Source organism: Plasmodium malariae (genome assembly GCF_900090045.1).
Source record: "Plasmodium malariae genome assembly, chromosome: 10".
Classification (NCBI taxonomy): Eukaryota; Apicomplexa; class Aconoidasida; order Haemosporida; family Plasmodiidae; genus Plasmodium; species Plasmodium malariae.
The window spans coordinates 1,395,408-1,416,584 of NC_041784.1; the positions used below are offsets into that span (position 1 = coordinate 1,395,408).

The 21,177-nt window shown below is 29.8% G+C and overlaps 5 protein-coding genes across 5 annotated transcripts; 3 read left to right on the plus strand and 2 right to left on the minus strand.

The window, feature by feature from the left end:
* Nucleotides 1-2,259: 2,259 nt before the first annotated feature.
* Nucleotides 2,260-5,817, plus strand: DHHC10 (palmitoyltransferase DHHC10, putative; the record flags this gene model as incomplete). Its single annotated transcript, XM_029005592.1, has 11 exons — nt 2,260-2,313; nt 2,416-2,460; nt 2,652-2,742; nt 3,106-3,177; nt 3,309-3,368; nt 3,735-3,795; nt 3,957-4,002; nt 4,402-4,592; nt 4,819-4,891; nt 5,472-5,537; nt 5,719-5,817. 11 exons carry the CDS (start codon nt 2,260-2,262, stop codon nt 5,815-5,817), a joined length of 858 nt encoding a protein of 285 aa, XP_028862165.1.
* Nucleotides 5,818-7,004: 1,187 nt separating this feature from the next.
* Nucleotides 7,005-11,919, plus strand: PmUG01_10039200 (methyltransferase, putative; the record flags this gene model as incomplete). The annotated part of the gene is made up of 13 exons (XM_029005593.1): nt 7,005-7,045; nt 7,331-7,535; nt 7,950-8,175; nt 8,402-8,613; nt 8,840-8,903; nt 9,207-9,322; nt 9,522-9,748; nt 9,898-10,115; nt 10,283-10,343; nt 10,453-10,518; nt 10,837-10,892; nt 11,210-11,293; nt 11,777-11,919. 13 exons carry the CDS (start codon nt 7,005-7,007, stop codon nt 11,917-11,919), a joined length of 1,719 nt encoding a protein of 572 aa, XP_028862166.1.
* A 1,364-nt stretch (nt 11,920-13,283) lies between these two features.
* On the plus strand, nt 13,284-15,152 carry PPO (protoporphyrinogen oxidase, putative; the record flags this gene model as incomplete). The annotated part of the gene is made up of 1 exon (XM_029005594.1): nt 13,284-15,152. One exon carries the CDS (start codon nt 13,284-13,286, stop codon nt 15,150-15,152), a length of 1,869 nt encoding a protein of 622 aa, XP_028862167.1.
* An 877-nt stretch (nt 15,153-16,029) lies between these two features.
* On the minus strand, nt 16,030-16,851 carry PmUG01_10039400 (zinc finger, C3HC4 type, putative; the record flags this gene model as incomplete). The annotated part of the gene is made up of 1 exon (XM_029005595.1): nt 16,030-16,851. The coding sequence occupies one exon, from the start codon at nt 16,849-16,851 to the stop codon at nt 16,030-16,032; it is 822 nt and encodes a 273-aa protein (XP_028862168.1).
* A 2,260-nt stretch (nt 16,852-19,111) lies between these two features.
* EBP2 (rRNA-processing protein EBP2, putative) lies at nt 19,112-20,812 on the minus strand (the record flags this gene model as incomplete). The annotated part of the gene is made up of 1 exon (XM_029005596.1): nt 19,112-20,812. The coding sequence occupies one exon, from the start codon at nt 20,810-20,812 to the stop codon at nt 19,112-19,114; it is 1,701 nt and encodes a 566-aa protein (XP_028862169.1).
* Between the last annotated feature and the right edge of the window lie 365 nt (nt 20,813-21,177).

Here is a 21,177-nt window from a genome sequence, read left to right on the forward strand (position 1 = left end):
AAAACTGCAAAATAAAATCCAATTTATTTTGTTTTTTTTATTAATTGATGTTTAGAAACGAAAAATAATTGTAAATGAACACCTGTATATATATATATATATATAAATATTATATATATGTACATATACATATATAAGAATATATGCACATGTTCATATTTATAGATATTTTATGAACAGTTTTTTAAGTGAGGCCAGCTATTTCTCAGTACATTTATCCATAAATAAAAAAGTAAGTACTACGCAGTTTTTCCTCTTAAGGCTCTACAAATAATTACTATCAAGCGGAACACAATAATTTAAAATTAGTAGTTGTTAAAGAGTTATGCGTAAATACACGCTTAAGAATAAGCGCACACGCACTTTTTGTATGCGCTTTTATACATATATTTACCCACGTAGTATACAAAAAAAATATGTACATAAATTATATTGCATAAATTATATATATATATATATGTATATATTTTTATTTTTCTCTTAGAGTTTAGAGTGTAAAGTGCATCATAAATATTCAGCTTGAAACAATTAATAAAAAATAGTGAAATGAACAAATTAAATAATTAAATAAAAATGGTTTTCTTGTTAATATTAAAATATTCCTTTTACTTGACTATCACATTTTTAAAAAATAAAAAAGAAGGAAAAGTTTAGCATAAATAAATAATTTTATTTTCGTTCTAGCCGACGCTAATATTAAGTCAAAAAGGTATCAAATGAAATTATACCTAAATTTTAAAAAATGTTAAACGTATGTATGTATGTATGTACGTATGTATGTATGTATGTATGTACGTATGTATGTATGTATGTATGTACGTATGTATGTATGTATGTATGTATGTATGTATGTATGTATGTATGTATGTATGTATGTATGTATGTATGTATGTATGTATGTATGTATGTATGTATGTATGTATGTATGTATGTATGTATGTATGTATGTATGTACGTATGTATGTATGTATGTATGTATGCAAGTATATATTATGTATATACGTATGCACGTATATATTATGTATATACGTATGCATGTACATATTATATATGTGTGTATTTATGTTTGTATGTACATGTTTAATTCAACAGAGTATCACATACTTGTTGTTAATTTATTATGTAAAGTTGTTTTAGAGGTAAATTTAGGGGAGGTTACGTAAAATAAGAGGATTTTTTTTTTGTCGAATTCGGTCTTCTTGTACTTTAACGAGTATACACATGTATGCACGTAAGTATGTAAGCATATATACATATATATATATTGGAATGGGTATGTATTGCAACGTCAAGGGTTCTGTCTCGTTTCTTTTTTCGGAAAAATTGTTCATCTTGTGGCTGAGTTAGCACAAGAAGTTCAAGTTTTTTTCCGATGACTTTTATTGTATAGCGTAAAGATATTATTTAGCCAAATTAAAAAAATAAAAAGAGAAAAAAAAATAAAATAAAAAAAAAAGCATCATTGCAAAGTACTGTATTACTGCAAATACTTGAAAAATAGATTTAAAAAAAAAAAAAAAAAATGTGTTCCACAATTTTGCAACGTTGAAGGCCCATTATCTTATTTTTATGAACTCTGAGGTGTACGCATTCCCATTTTTATTTACATTTTGGGCATATAAATAGAACTAGAATGCTTTTTTTAAAAAAATCGCTTGTCTTCATCTAAATGGTTTAATTAAGCATAATACATAACGAGCTACTTTCCTTTTTCATTAAAATAAGCTACATTTGCCTTCTTTTTGTTAGTTTAAAAAAAAAAAAAAAAAAAAAAAAAAAAAAGTGTAACTACATAAAAGGACATCCTTTTCGAAATGTATTCCTTTTTTCTTCTTCTCTTTTTTTTTAATAAAAGCATGTTGAACTATTATGTACATTTTTCCTGTCCTACTTAGTGGAACTATGAGTAGATAGAAAATATAATACGAATTTTATTTTAATTTATTTATGTTAAATTTTTTTTTTTTTTTGTTTTTATAATTTTGGCATATTCAAATTTTGCATTAACACGAGAAAAATATTCCTTGCATCATTTTTGTTTACGCTGTACATTAAGGCCTACATTGTCAAGCGCGATAATACGTGCATTAATGCGTACGTGCATGTACGTGTACATATACACATATACAGACACACTCACACTCACACTCACACTCACACTCACGAACATACGTGTTCTCTTCCCCCCTCCTCGTGTACGTCCACACCAACTTGCAAAAGAACCGAGAAAAATTGAATATATACCGCACAGATAACAAAATGAAAGAGACCAATAACTCTGAAAAGGAAATTAGGCAAATGCTGCCAGTAATGGTAAAGATTTACATAATTTTATAAATTAAAAAGGTAAAATAAAAAATATGATGGCATCTGTTCTTACTAATCATTTTTATTATACCCCTCTGTACTTTATAGTTAATAGGTTTGGTAACCCTAGTTATGTACACCATATTTGTAACTGTAATGGATGATATATATAAAAGCATAACAAAGCAATGCAAAACAAATGAGAAGATAACAATACAAAAGAGAAAACTCCAAAATTTGCATGCATAGGGGAAGTATAGAAATATGTTCACCCTTACCAGCGATCAATTCTTCATTGCACAAACATATTTTCATATTTTTAATTCAAAAAACCGGTGTATTAGTTTTATTGCTTGGTCTTGCTGCAAATTGATGTCGAGCAGCAGTACGTTGATAAGAATCTATTTAAAGAAGGATGTGCTAAACTAGTAACTTGTACAAAAATACATGAGCATGTACAGGCGTCTGAACGAGGGGAATCCTCATATACGTTTATTTCCCTTTTTGACTTCGATTTTGATGTGTTGACTTTTTATTTTTTTCCATTTTACACTTTATTTTTCCCTTTATTTTTTATTTTATTTTATACTTTATTTTTCCCTTTATTTTTTATTTTATTTTATACTTTATTTTTCCCTTTATTTTTATTTTATTTTATACTTTATTTTTCCCTTTATTTTTTATTTTATTTTATACTTTATTTTTCCCTTTATTTTTTATTTTATTTTATACTTTATTTTTCCCTTTATTTTTTATTTTATTTTTTAATTTTAATTTTTTTTTTTATCCCATTAACAGTTCACTTGTTACTCTTTCTGATGATATGGTCGTTTTATAAAACGTATAAAGTGAACCCAGGTGTAGTGCCCGGTACCTTTCAGTGAAAAAAGAGTAGACTACCGAGGTCTTTTTTTTACTTACAACATACTCAACTATACTGTTTCCGATTTTTATATTCGAATAAACTATGATACTTTTCTTTATTGTTGTCCTCTTGACAGACACCTACGAGTGGAAAGTAGATCCGGATATTAATCGAATAAAAGAGAGAGAGAAGACAGGTTATTTTCGACACGTTCGAACGTAACGACTGTTGTTCATGCGTTTGAATCGATTCTTAGTTATATTTATCGTTCATTGTTTATTGCCCATTGTTCAATGCTTATTGTTCATTTTTCACTGTACATTTTTCATGCTTTATTGCTTTTTGTTTATTTCCTTTTTCTGTGCAATTTTTGGGGCTGTTACTGATGATGTATGTGCACTGTAGGGACTTTTATAATCTCCCGCCGTATTGTATTTCTCCTATTTTTAATTCTACGAATTAAGTTATATGTATGTACATGAATATGTACATATATATATATATATATATATATATGTGTACACGTACGGGCGTATAATTTCTCTTTGACCTTATCCCCCAGGGGAATTGCGCTATTGCCCGCACGAGAAGAAGTACAAACCAGACCGAGCCCATTACTGCAGGTTATTATTGCATTGTTAGTTAGGGATCTTTTCATTTTTAGCAAATTGGGGGGGTTCATTAAAAAAAAAAAAGAAAAATATGCGTAAAATAAGTATAAAATGGGAATAAAATGTGCATACATACGTGTCCATATACTTATGTATATATTACACTTTTCCAGGGCAATTAAAAAGAACGTGCTGAAGATGGACCACTACTGCCCATGGGTAAAGGAGTATATATTTTCTATTTCCTTTTTTATTCCTTTTTGGCAAAATTGCGCTTTCGCATCCATCTAATATGAGCGTTTCATAAGCTACAAAAAAAAAAAAAATAAATAAAAACAAAAATAAATAAATACATATATACTTGAGAAAAAGAAAATACCTCTTCACTTATAATGTTCTTGGTCTTTTTTTTTTTTTTTCGAATAACAAAAATTATACATTTTGTATTATTCCAAGTTACAGTGCCTCCATATAGTGTGTGTCTGTTTATGCACTTGTTACTTCTTCTTTTAAAAAAAAAAATAAAATAAAATATATAAAATAAACACATGAATGTACACATTACCATATACATAAACGTGCACGTGCTCTTACTACAACATCCCCAAACACTTGCAGGTTGCAAACTGCGTTGGATTTTACAATTACAAATTTTTTTTGTTGAGTCTTTTTTACGCGAATTTCTGCTGTTTTTATGTCGAGATAAATTGCTACTCCTCCTTCCCCAACTTTTATTCTAACCCTAATGTTCTCTTCAACGACGTTTTCTATTTGTTCCTGGAGATGGTCCTAGCTGTCGTCATTTTGCTGTAACCAATTGCATTCCTTTACTTTAATTCATAGTTCTATACATCCAAATGATAGGCATAATATGCTCACGTGTATCATACATTAATACAATTTTATACATGTACATATGGTGCATAACACGTACACACACTTATCTATATATATGTATATATATGCATATAAATATTTAAACGTCGACTCCTGATGGTAAAGAACTATTTTTCCATTGCTGCTTTTTCTGTTCAGAATAATTTTCCCCTTTTTCCTTTTCCACTTGTACCTGACGGCAAAAAATTATACAACCCTGGAATTCTGCGTTGTTAGCATTTTTTTATTTTTCGTTTATGTTGTTATATATAGTCAGTCAACTCACTTTCTATGTAAAATGAATAAATAAAATTTTCCTTTTTTTTTTTTATTCATCCATCCATTCATCTATTCATCCATTCATCTATTCATCCATTCATCTGTTCATCCATTCATCCATTCATCCATTCATCTGTTCATCCATTCATCTGTTCATCCATTCATCCATTCATCCATTCATCTGTTCATCCATTCATCTGTTCATCCATTCATCTGTTCATCCATTCATCTGTTCATCCATTCATCCATTCATCCATTCATCCATTCATCTATTCATCCATTCATCCATTCATCCATTCATCCATTCATCTGTTCATCCATTCATCTGTTCATCCATTCATCTGTTCATCCATTCATCTGTTCATCCATTCATCTGTTCATCCATTCATCTGTTCATCTGTTCATCCATTCATCTGTTCATCCATTCATCTGTTCATCCATTCATCTGTTCATCCATTCATCTATTCATCTGTTCATCCATTCATCTGTTCATCCATTCATCTGTTCATCCATTCATTTATTTATTGTTTCAGATTGGACAAAGGGATAAGCGAAATATGTACGACTTGGGGGTGGAGGAAAACTTCAAGCAAGTTCTGGTGAGATATGTCGATGAGCGTTGAGCAATATACATATATATACATATATATATATATATATATATAAACATACAGTTATATGCTCTATGCACTGCGCGCATCCATACATATGTATACCTCTGCATACACATTTATGACTACCATTTTCTTACATCTCCCCTCTTCTCTGTGCCTTTTCCAGGGTGATAACATTCTGCTATGGTTTCTGCCAGTTGGTCGACCTAAGGGAGACGGGTTGTTCTTCGCTACATTCGAAGCTGTAGGTAATAATTTTTTTTGAAGAAGGAGGGAACACTTCACATGATCGAATATATACATATATAAACATATGCACATAGCACAAATATAGCAATTCAGTGCATGTATGCCAAACAGGGGCTTAAATGTAGATCCCTTGCATACGTTTGTGTTGTTTAGCATTCTTCATTGTACATACGTACATCCGCACATACATACATCCGCACATACATACATCCGCACATACATACATCCGCACATACATACATACATATATTAACAGCTGATATTTATATGAACCCTTTAATTTCCCCAATGAGTAGGAGATAAATAAGTACACTAAAGTGAGTTGAGTTGTCAGATTAGCAGGATATACATTATGTCATAGTTTACCTTTTTTTTTTTTTTTATTGTTCATTGTCTCTACTTAATTTTTTATTTTTATAATGTCTTTCCCCCTTCTTCCTCGTATCGTATGTATACTCCGTTTTTTGCTGCACTTTTTGCTGGGCTTATTCTTCCTTTTCTTTTTTTCTTCTTTTCTTTTTTTCTTCTTTTCTTTTTTTCTACTTTTCTTTTTTTCTTCTTTTCTTTTTTTCTACTTTTCTTTTTTTCTTCTTTTCTTTTTTTCTACTTTTCCTTTTTTCTTCTTTTCTTTTTTTTTTTTCTCTTTTTTTTTTTTTTTTTTTTTTATATGAGAGGAGTTGCTAATTGGCAAAAGGCTATGGATTATTGTCAATTCCCAAGCGGCTTCATTTTTTTTTTTTTTTTTTTTTTTTTTTTTTACCCCCCTCTAATTTATCTGTCACTGAGCTTTTTTAATTTTGCAAAAATCTGTAAAAACAAAATATAGAGAAATTTTTTATTTTTTAGTGGTTATAATAAAAAAAAAAATTTTAAAAAAGGAGTAAAACTTTGTCAATTGAGCAATGGTAGTAATACGGGAATTTGGCAGCTTGAAATTTTGACCGATTGGACTTTAAACTGTTCGACCGATAAACTAGTGAACTGCTAAACTGATGAACTGATGAACTGATAAACTGATAAACTGCTAATCTGCTAATCTGCTAATCTGCTAATCTGCTAATCTGCTAATCTGCTAATCCGCTAATCCGAGTTCCATATAACGTACTGTACTTCCAATCATGGAGGGCCTCCAGTTCTTCTTACAAATAATGACGTATTAATCTTGAGTATAAACAAACATATAACTTATGATAGTACACCACAATGAATTATGTAAAACTGTCCTTGCATTCTTACCCTGTCAAGTAATAGTGAAATTTTTTTTTTTTTTTTTTTTTTTTGTTACCTTTTTTGTTACAATATATTTGTACGGGCTTAATATACTCGTTTGTTTTAAGATGAAACGATATACACAAAGCGGCCGCTTATGTGGGTTTACCTGCGTGTGCTTATGTACATATATATAATGCGTATTGTGCATGCATGAATGCATGTATATGTGTATGCAGGTGTGGATAAATATATACAAGTATGCATTATTTTTATTATAATTTTTTTTTTTTTTCCCCGTCTACGTGATTCCCCTAAAGGTGCTATGGAAAAACATACAAAGTATCAAACACTTTAAAACTTAAAGGAATAGGTTTGAAGAGTTTGGACGAAGAAGAAATACGAAATATCTTTAAGAAACTTGACATAAGATGTATGGCTTACTTAGTTGACAAGGAAGACATCATATACTTGGAATTTTACAAAAAGAAGGAATGCTCGCAGATATTTAGCTTTTTCAATAAAGTAATGAAAAGAAAGGAAAAGGAAAGAAAAAGAAAAGGAAAAAAGACAAAGGAGAGGGCAAAAAGAAAAGAACGAAAGCAAATGAGTAGTTCTTAATTTTCCCTCATCTCCCCCTAACATAGCAGATATGTATATATGTCCGTCCATGCCATTATATATATATATATATATATATATATATATATATATATATATATATATATATATGTATATGTATATATACATGTTGTACATTTAACATGTGTGTTATGTGTAGATTGAAGGTATACACACACAGACACACATAATATTAAACTCTCTTTTTTTACTGTTACACAGGATTTGCGCTACAGTAAACAACCGCTTTATTTTATTATATATATATATATATATATATATATATATATATATATTTTTTTTTTTTAGTCCATGCAGAATGCTGTATTGATGAACAACATAACTGTTAAAGCAGAATATGTAAACATAAGATATAATGTTAAAGAAGATGCTCCTAGTGTGTATGTAAAGGATTACACTGTGTTAACCAGATGCAGCAGCGATGGTATTTCCATTTATAACGATGCAATTGATCAGAAGCATTCTGATGAAATTATTCGAAATTATGAAAACGAAAGTTGGCTTAAGTACACAAATAATAATGGTAATGCTTCCTTCATGTTAGTGCAGATAACCAGATGGAACAGCATCACACGAGCGTGCACTGTTAGGTTAACCACATGCACTCCAGTTTTTACAAAATACAAAACTACCACAAAACGTATTCTAAATTGTCCCTCATTTTGTTTTCTTTTTTTTTTTCTTTCCTTTTTTTTCATTTTTTTTTTTTTTTTTTTTTTTTTTTTTATTTCCTCTAACTCCTTCTGTAGAGATCAACGTGGGACATTACTTTTGTCGGAGTACACCGAACAAAATTTATAAGTCTTACTGCATTAAGGAATTTACAGCATTTTTTTCTCCTGAGTTTTTAAAGCATATTATAAGTTTATTAAATAATAAACAACCTAATCAGGTTTCCATTTTGAAATGTCATACCAAAAAGTCTATCGAGTACGTCATCGAGTCGAGTTACATATTTGAGGTAATCTCTTAGAGGAGGGAAAAAAAAAAAAAAAAATATATTCCTATACATATAAATATACATATACATATACATTTATTTATATTTATATTTATATATACAGAGGGGTAAGCGAGCAAATGAGTACACCGTCGAATAAACAAGCTAATATGTAGACTAAATAAATATACCTTTACTACAAAATGTATAGAACACACATATGCTCTATTTTATTCTTTTCTTACAGGATGAAATAGCCTTCTTAGTCCTACACAACGAATTGCCAATGTCCTTCCTTGATATCATGAATGGTATGAACAATTCTGGTCCTAAGAACTCGTGGCGCATACAGTATGTCCACGGTTATACACACATGTATGTGAGGGGGACTGTGCATATGATTATAAGTATATGTATGCATATGTGTGTATGTGTGCATATATGCATATGTGTGTATGTGTGCATATATGCATATGTGTGTATGTATGCTTATTTGTGTATGTATGCATATGTGTGTATGTATGCTTATTTGTGTATGTATGCATATGTATGTGTGCGCATATATGCGTATGCTCGTAGACATCCCCCCCAATTCAACTGCATCCCACCCGCAGAAAGAAAAATAAACTTGTTAATGCCAAAAAATGCCTTGCTCAGAATTAAAGGCAAATTGAGATATGAATTTCTATTCGGAGTTCCAAAGAAAAAAACAATAAATCTGGAAGACACAGTAATGCGTAAATTTGCTCAATTGTTTGCTGCAGTGTGTATGCGATGGAAAAAGGGAAAGCAGTCAGCATTCACTTATATGTGTATGGGCGTATATATGTGCATGTGTATATATATGTACATGCGCATATATACATATATGTGTACGGGTATGTATATATGTGTATTCGTGTGTATATGATTATACGCACTCGTTGCAGGTTGTAGACCGAAAGGACAGCTTCTTACTCATTTTTCGATATATCAACGAAAACAACTTAAAAAATATGTTAATTCAAAATAGCTACAAAAAGGAGATTATTAAAGACGAGAAGCAGGAAAAAACGTGTATCCCAATAAATGTAAACGATTACACCTCTGATAGTTTGGAAAAGACGTACGTCCTTGATGTTTACAATCAAATAGCTCAACATTTCTGTTATACCAGGTACTTAGAAGGGGAGAAAGGAAAAGACTACATATGTTTCTTAGTACACACATGCACACATACACAGGAACATATACGTGTGTGTATACATTCTTATGTACATGCAAACGTGTCTTCTCCTCTTTGTTTATATAAACCCATTTTGACAGATACAAATCGTGGAATAATGTGGAGAATATTATTAATGAAGAAAAGGAAGGTAATGTTATCTTAGATGTTGGTTGTGGAAACGGAAAGAATGTAAAAGGATCATGTAAATATTTTTTTATAGGTTTAGATTTTAGCTATTATTTATTAAAATTAGCTCAGAGAAAATGTAACACGGATTTATTTTTGGCTAACTGTGTTAATATACCCTTAAAATCAAGTAAAATTATTAGAATGCCTTTTGATTGTTTGGCATTTGACGTTGGAGCAGCTATATTTTTTTGAGATTCTCTCTCTGTTGTTCTTTCCCGTGTTATGTTATTACTTCATTGGATTATTATTACATTATGTTATTATTATAATTTTTTTTTTTTTTTTACCATTCAGGCGTAGCCGATCTATGCATCTCTGTGGCGGTTATCCATCATATTGGCACGCACGAAAAGAGGTAATTGAAGAATTAGGGAAGAAAACTAGAAGCATATAATACACTGTTCATTTTGTTTATTTTGCCCATTTTGTTTATTTTGCCCATTTTGTTTATTTTTTTTGCGTAGAAAACGAGCTGTGTCCGAGATGGTACGATGCACCAAAATTGGCGGAAGGGTTTTAATATACGTTTGGTAAATAAGGAAAAACAAAAAAACATAAATTAAATACAGTTAAATAAATAAAAAAATTGAATAAATAAATGAATAGTTTGCGTAAATATGGAAAACTGCACCTCCATCAATCACGCGAGCAAACGCGGTTTATGATTGTAAATTTAATCCTGCATCCGATGGTTAAATTGTTCCCCTTTTTTACCTTACCATGTTATCATTTGATATGTTTATTTTTTGTATTTCTGGTTGTACTACTTAGCAGTTTGCTTGGCAATTTGCTCATCTTTTTTTTTTTGTTTTTTTGTTTTTTTGTTTTTTTTGTTTTTTTTTGGGTAGGGCTTACGAGCAGCAAGAAAATGTGGTTGGAAACAGGAAATTCGATTCCCAAGATAGTAAGTTAAAAGATGTAGCTATAAGAAGTCTTTCATTTTGTTATATTTATTTTGCATTATCGTATTTATTTTGTTGTTGTTTTAAGCCTTACCTTTTGCATACTAATTTTGTGCCCCTCTCTTTTCCACTTTATTATGTTAAACATACTGCGCTTGTTTACACTGTTTTAAATGTATGCTCGTTTGCATAAATGTCCGATTGGAAACATTGGCACACCATACATCTCCTACGTACACACATACATGAATACATAAGTACAAGCATACATAAATACGTGCATATATATACATATATATTTTCTTTTCCTTTACTTTAGTCTTTGTGCCATGGTATTTGCAACCCAATCACAAAATAGAAGCGAATGAAGAACAAATCCAACAATGTCAGCCCGTAAAAAAAGGTACAAACAAGTGCAAACACGTGTAATAACATTCATATAGAAATATTACTTACGTAGAAAAGTAGTATGTGCGTACAGAATTATTACATTTGTGCATCTTATAGTTACTGTATTTGTTAAACTGCTCAAAGTTTTTAGATGTGAATACATTTTTTATTTTTGCGGGATGATACCAAATGTGAAAAATAAAATGAAAGAGAAAAAACAAAAAAAACAAAAAAAGAAACAAAGAGAAAGAGAGAGAGAGAGAAGAATATATAATTGTTCTTTCACTTGTAAAAAAAAAAAAATAAAAAATAAATAAATCTGCATGTTTTGAATGTACGTTATTATTATTATAAAATGCGTCAAGTACCATGAAATATTTTTTTTTTTTTCTGCATTACTTTTTTTTTATTTTCTCTTTGTATCTCTTTTTTTAAAATTTTCTCCTTTCCTTTTTTTAAATTTCTTTTGTATTCCCTTTTCTTCCCTCCTTTGTAGACCTTTTAAAATTGCAGAGATACTACCACGTTTTTAAAAAAGAGGAGTTGTATGAATTATGTCAAAGTATAAGAGGAGTGTTTATTGAAGATTTCTTTTTTGATTGTAACAACTGGGCAGTTCTACTACGAAAAGTTTGTTAACCAGGTCTCGTCCCTGTGTTCGTCTTTCTGCTCATCCTTGTGCTTTTTATTTTATACCCTTCTGATTTGTTTTCCCCTATTTTGAATTTTCTCATTCCAACTCAAATTTTGAATCTTCAGCTTTTCTGACTCCCCCCTGTGGCATGTGCTTCGCGTGTTTGTGCATACGTTCACATTTATACTTTGCATTTTCATTTTATTTTTTTTTTTTCTCTCATTTTTTTATATAGCCATGTGCATTTGTCGATATTTGTTGAGCCCTATTTAAAAATGTATTCCCTCATTTAGATGTTCATATTTTTGTAATTAAGCAATTTCATAATTTTGTAATTTCATAATTTTGTAATTTCATAATTTTGTAATTTCATAATTTTGTAATTTCATAATTTTGTAATTTCATAATTTTGTAATTTCATAATTTTGTAATTTCATAATTTTGTAATTTCATAATTTTGTAATTTCATAATTTTGTAATTTCATAATTTCTTAATCTCATAATTTCTGAATCTCATAATTTCTTAATCTCATAATTTTTTAATTTCATAATTTGTAAGGTAATTTAAAATGGATGCAAGAGGGGACAAGAAGGGAAAAAGATGTTCAGCTGAATATAAAATACGCCTTTAACGGCAATTTTGAATTTTTATTTATTTTATTTTTTTTTTTTGTGTTTAACACATTTTGAGCGTTTGCAATGTTTGTGGAAAAGTAAAATTTTTCTCTTTTTATTCGTTCTTCATTCGTTATTTGCCATTTGTCATTCAGTATTAGCCTATAGCCATTCGCCATTCTTTCGTTTTCTCCAATCGAATAAGCCCATCGTCCCACTACATACGTTTGTGTGTATAAAAACAGTTTTGTTCGTTTTTACGCCTTTTTTTTTTTTTTTTTTTAAGAAAAAAAATATTTGTTTAACCGCATTTCTCTTTCCTTGCATGACCATGTAATTCGAATGTACTTCGTTCCTTTGATCATACAGAATAAAATGTTACAACATTTGTTTCCTGCATAGTTTTCCAGCAGTTGCGCGCGTATATGTCAGTATATATACGTGCATGTATTTTCAAGCGTGCATAACATAACACTTATATACATGCATGTAAGTTATGCATCATGAGCGTTTGAGTACATAGGTAGGAGTATATTTGATGTGAATATCTCCTCGGATGGAAACTGATTAGACTTCCTTCGTTTTAGTGAAAAGGAGCTATACTGTATATATATATATATATATATATATATATATATGTGTTTCTCCCTAGAGAGCTACAAGAGATTAGGTATCCACTGTTACACGCTGCTGAACGTTCTTTACAAAGTTAATTGTACCCCCCTCTCCCCTGCTCTTGTCTTCATCGAACGAAATGCACGAAACGAACGAAAGCGAAACGAATGGGTTGTCTAAGGACGAGGTGTACGATGTTGTTATCGTAGGAGGAGGACTCTTCAGCTGTTGTTTGTACTATTTTTTAAAAGTTAAAAATGGAAAGCTTAAAATTTTGATAATTGAAAAAGAAGAGAAATTAGGGGGGTACATAAAGACACATAAATATAGTAAAGATAATACGGAATTTTTGTATGAGTTAGGACCAAATTTATTTAAATTAAGTGAAGAGAGTTATAATTTACTTAAGCAGTTGAAATTACTTAGTGATATTAGAATATTAGACAAAAAACTTATTCGTTATATTTATTATAATAATAATTTATATCCGTTACATTTTAATATCATTGGATATTTTATTTTTCCCTTAATCAAATTTTCGAATAAAATAAAATTTATTTTTAAATTACTTTTTAGAAAGTATAAGAATGTGAATCTATATGACTATGATATATCTGTAGAAAATTATATGAAAGAAAACTTTGACTTACAGCATTATAATTTTTTACTTTTACCTTTGATTTATGGATCATGTGCTGGTAAGGGTAACATTTCTGCTATGTCGTTTTTCTTAAGAAATTTGAAGCTTCTTAAGAACAGTAGTAGCACGTTGCGCATTTGGCGTAACAGGGGAACTAGTGAGAGTTGTAGTTCTCCTCGTGGTGATAATAGTAGTAGTTGTTGTACTACTACACAAGGAAAGAAAGAGGGTGATATGTTTTCCCCCATATACAGTTTACTTAACATGATTAATAGCAAAACGACACTAATTCATTACGTAAAAAATAATATATTAAAGGGATATAAATACTCGAATTATAATAAATACTTACTGATAAACAAGACGAACAACTACAAAGATGTTCCTTCATCCTATATTGAGCGATATTTTAAAACTATTAAAAAAATTTACGTTTTCGTAAAATACCTGTCGTGTAAATATTTTCCTCTGTTTGGTAACCAAACTGGGAAAAAGGAGGGGTGGAAGGAGGGGAAGGAATCGAAAGGGGAAAACGAAGTGGAAAGGGTGAAAGACGCGGAAGGGGCGAACGAAGCCAAGAAAAGGGTTGTTGGAAAACTTATATCCCTAAAGAGTGGACTCTACGAATTGATTAATGCATTAAGTAGTTATATAAATAAAAAATACGTGTTTACAAATCAAGAAGTTGATCTAATTAACAGGATGAATGAGAAATTATGGATGTGTAGTGTAAGAAAGCAAAGCGAAACTCAAGTGATATATGCAAAGAATGTTATTTTGACAGTTAATTCTAAAATATGCTCCCATATATTGAGAACTATTTTACCATGTAATATTCGGAAAAATTTGTTCAACATTTCGTACTCAAATATTATTTGTGTAACTTTATATTTTAATAAGAAAGATTTAAATATACCGAAAAACTTTTTTGGCTTTTTATCCTCTGATAAAAAAACTCACGTGTTAGGTTGCTTTTATATCAATAACATGTTCAAAGAAAGGTGTAGTGATGATAATATAGCATTATTAACATTATATATTGGTGGTCAGAACAATGCTAAAGATATTTACTTGGAAAAAGAGGAATTAACACAAATAATTTTAAAAGATTTAAGACAAATATTTAAAATATATAACAATGCACATCCAACTATTTTAAAAGTAAAAAAGTGGTATGATGCAATACCTTTTTATTCGAATAATTATGAAAAAGATCTGAAAAGTTTTTTGGATGAATTGTATAAACCGCAATATAAGAACTTGTTTGTCGATTCGGGATGGGTAACAGGAACGTCCATATCAGATAGAATTGCATCAGCAAAGGACTTGTCAGACTTTATGATACTGAAAAATCTTAGCAAGCCTTGATTAAAACAACTATGATGATAGTAATTATGATAATTATCATAATAATTACAATAACATTTCAGTGAATACATTATAATCCCAGGGCAACAAATTATTTTTTTTTTTTCATGTTATATCGCGCAGTAAGAATTATATATTATTTTTTTTTTTCCAGCCAAAATGGGGACAAGCTGATATAATTTAAAAAAAAAAAAAAAAAACATGTACATATGTACATATATATACATATATGTATACGTATGTGTGGGTGTAACAGTATGGCTAGCTAACCCGCAAGTCAATGTGCGTGTATAGATGCCACCTCCCGTATGGGTGTGTACATAAAGTGCGTCATTGCATTTACGTAGTTGTGCAAAAATTAAAACATCTTTTAATTTAAATATAACAAAAAAAAAAAAAAATAAAATAGAGAAAAATTTATATGACAAACGCGTTTATACTTAATTTACTTATTCATAAGTAATAACAGTGCTTATATTTAAAAAAGAAAAAAAAAAAAAAAAAAAGCGACAAAATAAAGAGGAAAGTCAAATTAGAGGTAATAATTACAACGTGTGCGCATGTTTGTATGTACATATTACGTTTGTATGCATGTACATAGTACGTTTGTATGCATGTACATAGTACGTCTGCATGTATGTACATAGTACGTTTGCATGTATGTACATGCGAACATTTTTGAATTCATATCCACATTTATTTCATTGAAAATGCAAAAAAGTAAAAAGATGTACGTGCATGCGAATGTATGCTATAATAAATTTCACGCTTGGGCGAATGCATCCAATTTTATATTTACATTATGTACATAAACAGCCAAAAGAACTATTGTCTGCGTGATTTTTTTTTTTTTTTTTTTTTTTTTTCCTTTTCCTCCTTATATGTTCATAAAAATGCCCTGTGATGCAATAGGCGATTTGCAATTCGGACAGGTTGCACTTCTGATTAGCCATAAATCGATACAAGATTTATGAAAAGTGTGATTACATAGCAATAATGTTCTGACACATTCATCAATTTGAAAATCATTTAAACAGATGGAGCATTTCAATTCGTCTGCTATATTTTTTATATAATAATATGGTAAATTTTCAATTTGCTTTAATCTTAATCCTTTTCTGTATATAAATATGCCATAATCTCTTATTAAATCTATATTGGAACTCCACCTGGAAAATATATCATTTGATTGCATATTATTAATTATTGCCTGTTCATAGATTCTTGACTGATATTCTAAATACAACGATAATATAATAAAAAATATATATAACAAAATCCATATATAACAAAGTACTATCCATAACACAATAAACCAAGGATGATTATTTTTTGGCAAACAGTTGGGTGTGTATTTTATTATTTGGTATATCCATATAGTACCTACAATATTCCAAATAAAAAAAAAGGGGAACAGCACACAAAGAACTAAAAAATTTATAAAATATGGAGGGCTATTTCTTCTATAAATAATAAAATCTTCACTATCATTACTCAAATATTGAGCTAAAAAATGAGATAACCTGTACAGTACTATAGATATAAAGGACACAACTAGCCATAGTTGTATAGGCTTATAACATTTGGAAAAATTTTTCCATTGTACAAATATGTCACATATAGAGTAGCACACGGAAAGTATTAAAATGAAGTCATTGAAGCTCATTCGTATTCTTACACTTTCCCTACCATCCTCCATCTTTTGCCCTCCCCTACTTCTCACATACGCCCACTACTTAATGACCTATGTTCAAGCTTCTTCGCTTCCGTCAGTTCTTCTTCTTTTCGTTTGTTAATTATCTTGCTGACTTTCTTTTTTGATTTTTTTTTTTTTTTTTTCTAAATTTTCACCTGAAATGAGCAATGTTTGTTGCAATCGCATAGTTACTTTTTCATAATAAAAAAAAAAAAAAAAAAAAAATGAATAATCGCTAATCGCTCATTGCTAATTGTCAAATGCAAATGGTGTGATTACCATATATGTACATGTGCTAGTATATGCATAAGCAATATATATATATATATATATATATGCATATCTAATATATACGCACACGTAATATATAAGCATACGTTGTATATATATGAATATGTATAGTTAGATGTAGATACTTACACTCATGTGACAACGTTAATTTTATTTTAAGCAACTTTTTATAACTTAAAAAATGGCACAATTTTATCATACGAATCATTTTATTATTTTTAATTTTTTTATTTCTTCTTTTTTTTTTTTTTTATTTTAAGGATATGACCCCAACATAATTATACCTTAACAGTTCATAATTAGGATAAAAATAATCTTTGAAGGTTTAAGTACGTGAAGGCTCATTTACGGTCTAATTTAACCTACATATGTATTACTCCAACTCTGCAAAATTCGTGTATATATGTATAACGATATAATAAATTAATTATTATTACACCATTACCATCGGTAAACGTACATTTAGCTGTTCTTAATAACTGCAAAATGCATCTTACTATTTTTTCATGTCTTTCGTTCTTTCCCTTTTCCAGCGTTCTTTATGTTTTTCTTCCCTCTCACTTTTAATTGCTATGCATTCTTAGCTTAACTTGATCTCCCTTTTCGTTGCTTTCCTTTCCTTTTCATTTCATTTCTTCTATTGCCATGCCTTTCTTTTTTTTTTTTTTTTTTTGTTCCTTCTTTTCCTTGCCTCCTCAATATGTCATTTTTTATTGAAAATCGAAAAATGCAAATATTTAAATTGCGTTATTGTATGTATATTTTAGACTCATTCAAAAAAAAAAAAAAAAATTTTTTTTTTTTTTATTTATAGCGTATTTTGCGTACATAACAAAGCAATATAATAATGGGTAGCTTGAAAAAAAACGAAAAAGTATTATCTTCAAAATTGGGATGTACTACAAATGTGTACTTATATTATATGTGTGTGCATATAGTTCGGCCCCATATTATACTTTATCATAAGTATGAAAAGATACCCTTTTGAAGGTAGCAATTAAGGAAGATCGCAAAATAAATTTGTGTTTGGAAAATTTATTAAAAATAAAAAGTATTAAGTAAAAATGAGACTAAAAAAGTTCGATTTATTTTACTTTATACAAAAAAATGTCATGTGGGTTTGACCCTAATACATATTAAATAATGTTGATAAAAATTTATGAAAATAAGCAAATGGGAAAATTAAAAAAAATAAAATATGCCAAAGGAAAAGGTGATATATATAAGTATTTACATGTACATGTACATGTCGTATATTTTTGTCAAAATAGAATTTCATTTTTACAAATGAAGTAAATTACGAGTAATATTTTAACAAAGTCACGTAATCGTTTATATTGCAATATTGACGTATACGTTTGAACGAAATTTTATTTCGTAGGCTGCCACTCTTGTGTCAATTTTATCAAACAGACGTAAACACATGAACATATACATATAAGCATATGCATATACATATATATGTACACACATTCATACACACACACGTATGCCATATACACGTGGAAACTTGTCCTTTTTAATGTGCTTCCCGATCCTGCTTCATACAATCTGTATCTCCATTTCGAAAAAATTTACTGCACGTTATTTAATGCAAACACGGTAAGACTTATGTCAGTTTATTTTCCTTTCGATCTATCAGCAGGAGGGAAATATTCATATACAAACATACAAGAAGCATACATACAAACATACAGACATACAAACGTACACACATACAGACATACACACATACAGACATACACACATACAGACATACACACATACAGACATACACACATACAGACATACACACATACAGACATACACACATACAGACATACACACATACAGACATACACACATACAGACATACACACATACAGACATACATATATATATATATATTTTTTTTTTTTCATCTTCTCAACTGCCTGTAAATGTATAAGTACCACATTTCAGTCAACCGGGCTCTTGGATTCCCCCATTCTCATTAGTGTCTCTTAAACTTTTTCCTCCTTTTGTTTTTTGTGTTTTTTTTAATTCCCTTTTTTTTCTTTTTGGTCTGTACCCCAATTCTGTCTTTACGTTTGTACAAATCTTTGCTGTCTTTTGTGTCTTTCATAAATTTTGTAAATTTCGTATTTTTCATATTTTTCATATTTTTCGTATTTTTCATATTTTTCATATTTTTCATATTTTTCATATTTTTCGTATTTTTCATATTTTTCATATTTTTCATATTTTTCGTAGTTTTTACGTTTCTTTTATCATTAATGTTTTTCCTGCCATTTTTTCCGTCCACTAACTTATCATCAGTAGCCTTTGCGTACTTCAAGAAAAAGTTCTGAACATTCAGGCTGTCCAAATTGTCGTCTTTTTTTAGTTGATCTATTTTTTGTAAATTTTTTTTTTTCTCTAAAGCTTCCTGTTGGTCACGTACTTTAAGTGAGCCAGATTTTTTTTTAAATTTTTTGTTCAGTCTTTTTAATTTATTTTTTTCTCGTATTTCTGTTATTTCATGTTCTTTTATTATTTTTTGTCTTACCTTTTCCATATGCACATCACTTTTTACCATATCAGCTAAGAAATCGTATGGTCTATTGAATACAATATTTAAACTTTGTAGTTTTTTTAAAGCCTCTAACATATTTGTATGAGCAAATTTTAACAATTCATTTTCTCTCTGTTGACATTTTCCAAATAAGTTTACATTTTTCAAATAATAATATTCTGGGCTTGTGATGTCTAATTTTTCCAGCCACTCGCTGTTGTTACTATCGTTTATTTGAAGTTTTATTTCATTTAATTTTTTTTCCATACGAGCTTTATTTTCGCTGATCAAGTTTCGCTCATCTGTGAAATTTTCATTTGTGTGCTTACCAGTGTGCTTATCGGCATGCTTATCGGCATGCTTATCGGCATGCTCATCGGTATGCTTATCGGTATGCTCATCGGCATGCTCATCGGTATGCTCATCGGCATGCTCACCCGAATGCTCACCCGAATGCTCACCCGAATGCTCACCCGAATGCTCACCCGAATGCTCACCCGAATGCTCGTCCTTTTTGTTATATGTATCCCCTTCGTCTGCAAATACATCTCTTCCATTTTTTTCATTGCCCCTTTTTAGGCCACTTTCCCCATTTGAAGTTTTTCCCCTTTCCCTGTTTTTCATTTTTATTTTAAAATTTTTTTTTTTTTTTTTTTCTTCCCCTCCCAGTACTTTCGACGAATTTATGCCACTGCTCAACGAACTAGATGTTTTTATTTTTTTGATAAGCTTACTGATATAATTTGTATCGACCGAAATGGTCTTTCTCACTTTTACCTTTTTTGCTTGGTTGTTCGCCTTTAACGTTTCCCTTTCCTTTTCGCTTCCTTTTTCGTTCCTCATCCCATTAGTAATTTTTCTTTTCATTTCGTTAATACCCCCCCCCTTTGTAATTTTGTTTTTTCCCTCCCTACTTCCTATAACTCCTTCTAAATCCTTCATAGCTGTTGATGTTGTTGCTGTTGCTGTTGCTGTTGCTGTTGATGTTATTGTTGCTTTTGTTGCTGTTGATGCTGTTGATGTTATTGTTGCTTTTGTTGCTGTTGATGCTGTTGATGTTACTACTTTTTTTTTTTTTTTTTTTTTCTCCATCGCGCAGTCAGTACTCTGGTGAGTGCCGTTTATAATACTTACCGACATAATGAAAAAAAAAAAAAAAAAAAAAACTAGAAAATAAAACAAAATAATATAAAAAAAAAAAAAATGTAATGCCTTAGAAATAGGATTAGGAAAGGTATAAAACGTAAAGGAGCGCTTATAAGAGTGCTAACGTAACATGCATGTTTATACGAGATGAACGTATGAACGTGTAAATTATTTTACGCTTAGTTATGTTTTTATATGCATGATATTAAGCGCTTGTAAAATGTAGAAGGGAAAAAAAAATAAAAAATAAAAAACAAAAAGCAATAAAACGATAAAACGATAAAACGATAAAACGGCAAAACGGCAAAACGGCAAAACGGCAAAACGGGTAGAGTAAACTGTAACGTATGCATTGGTCT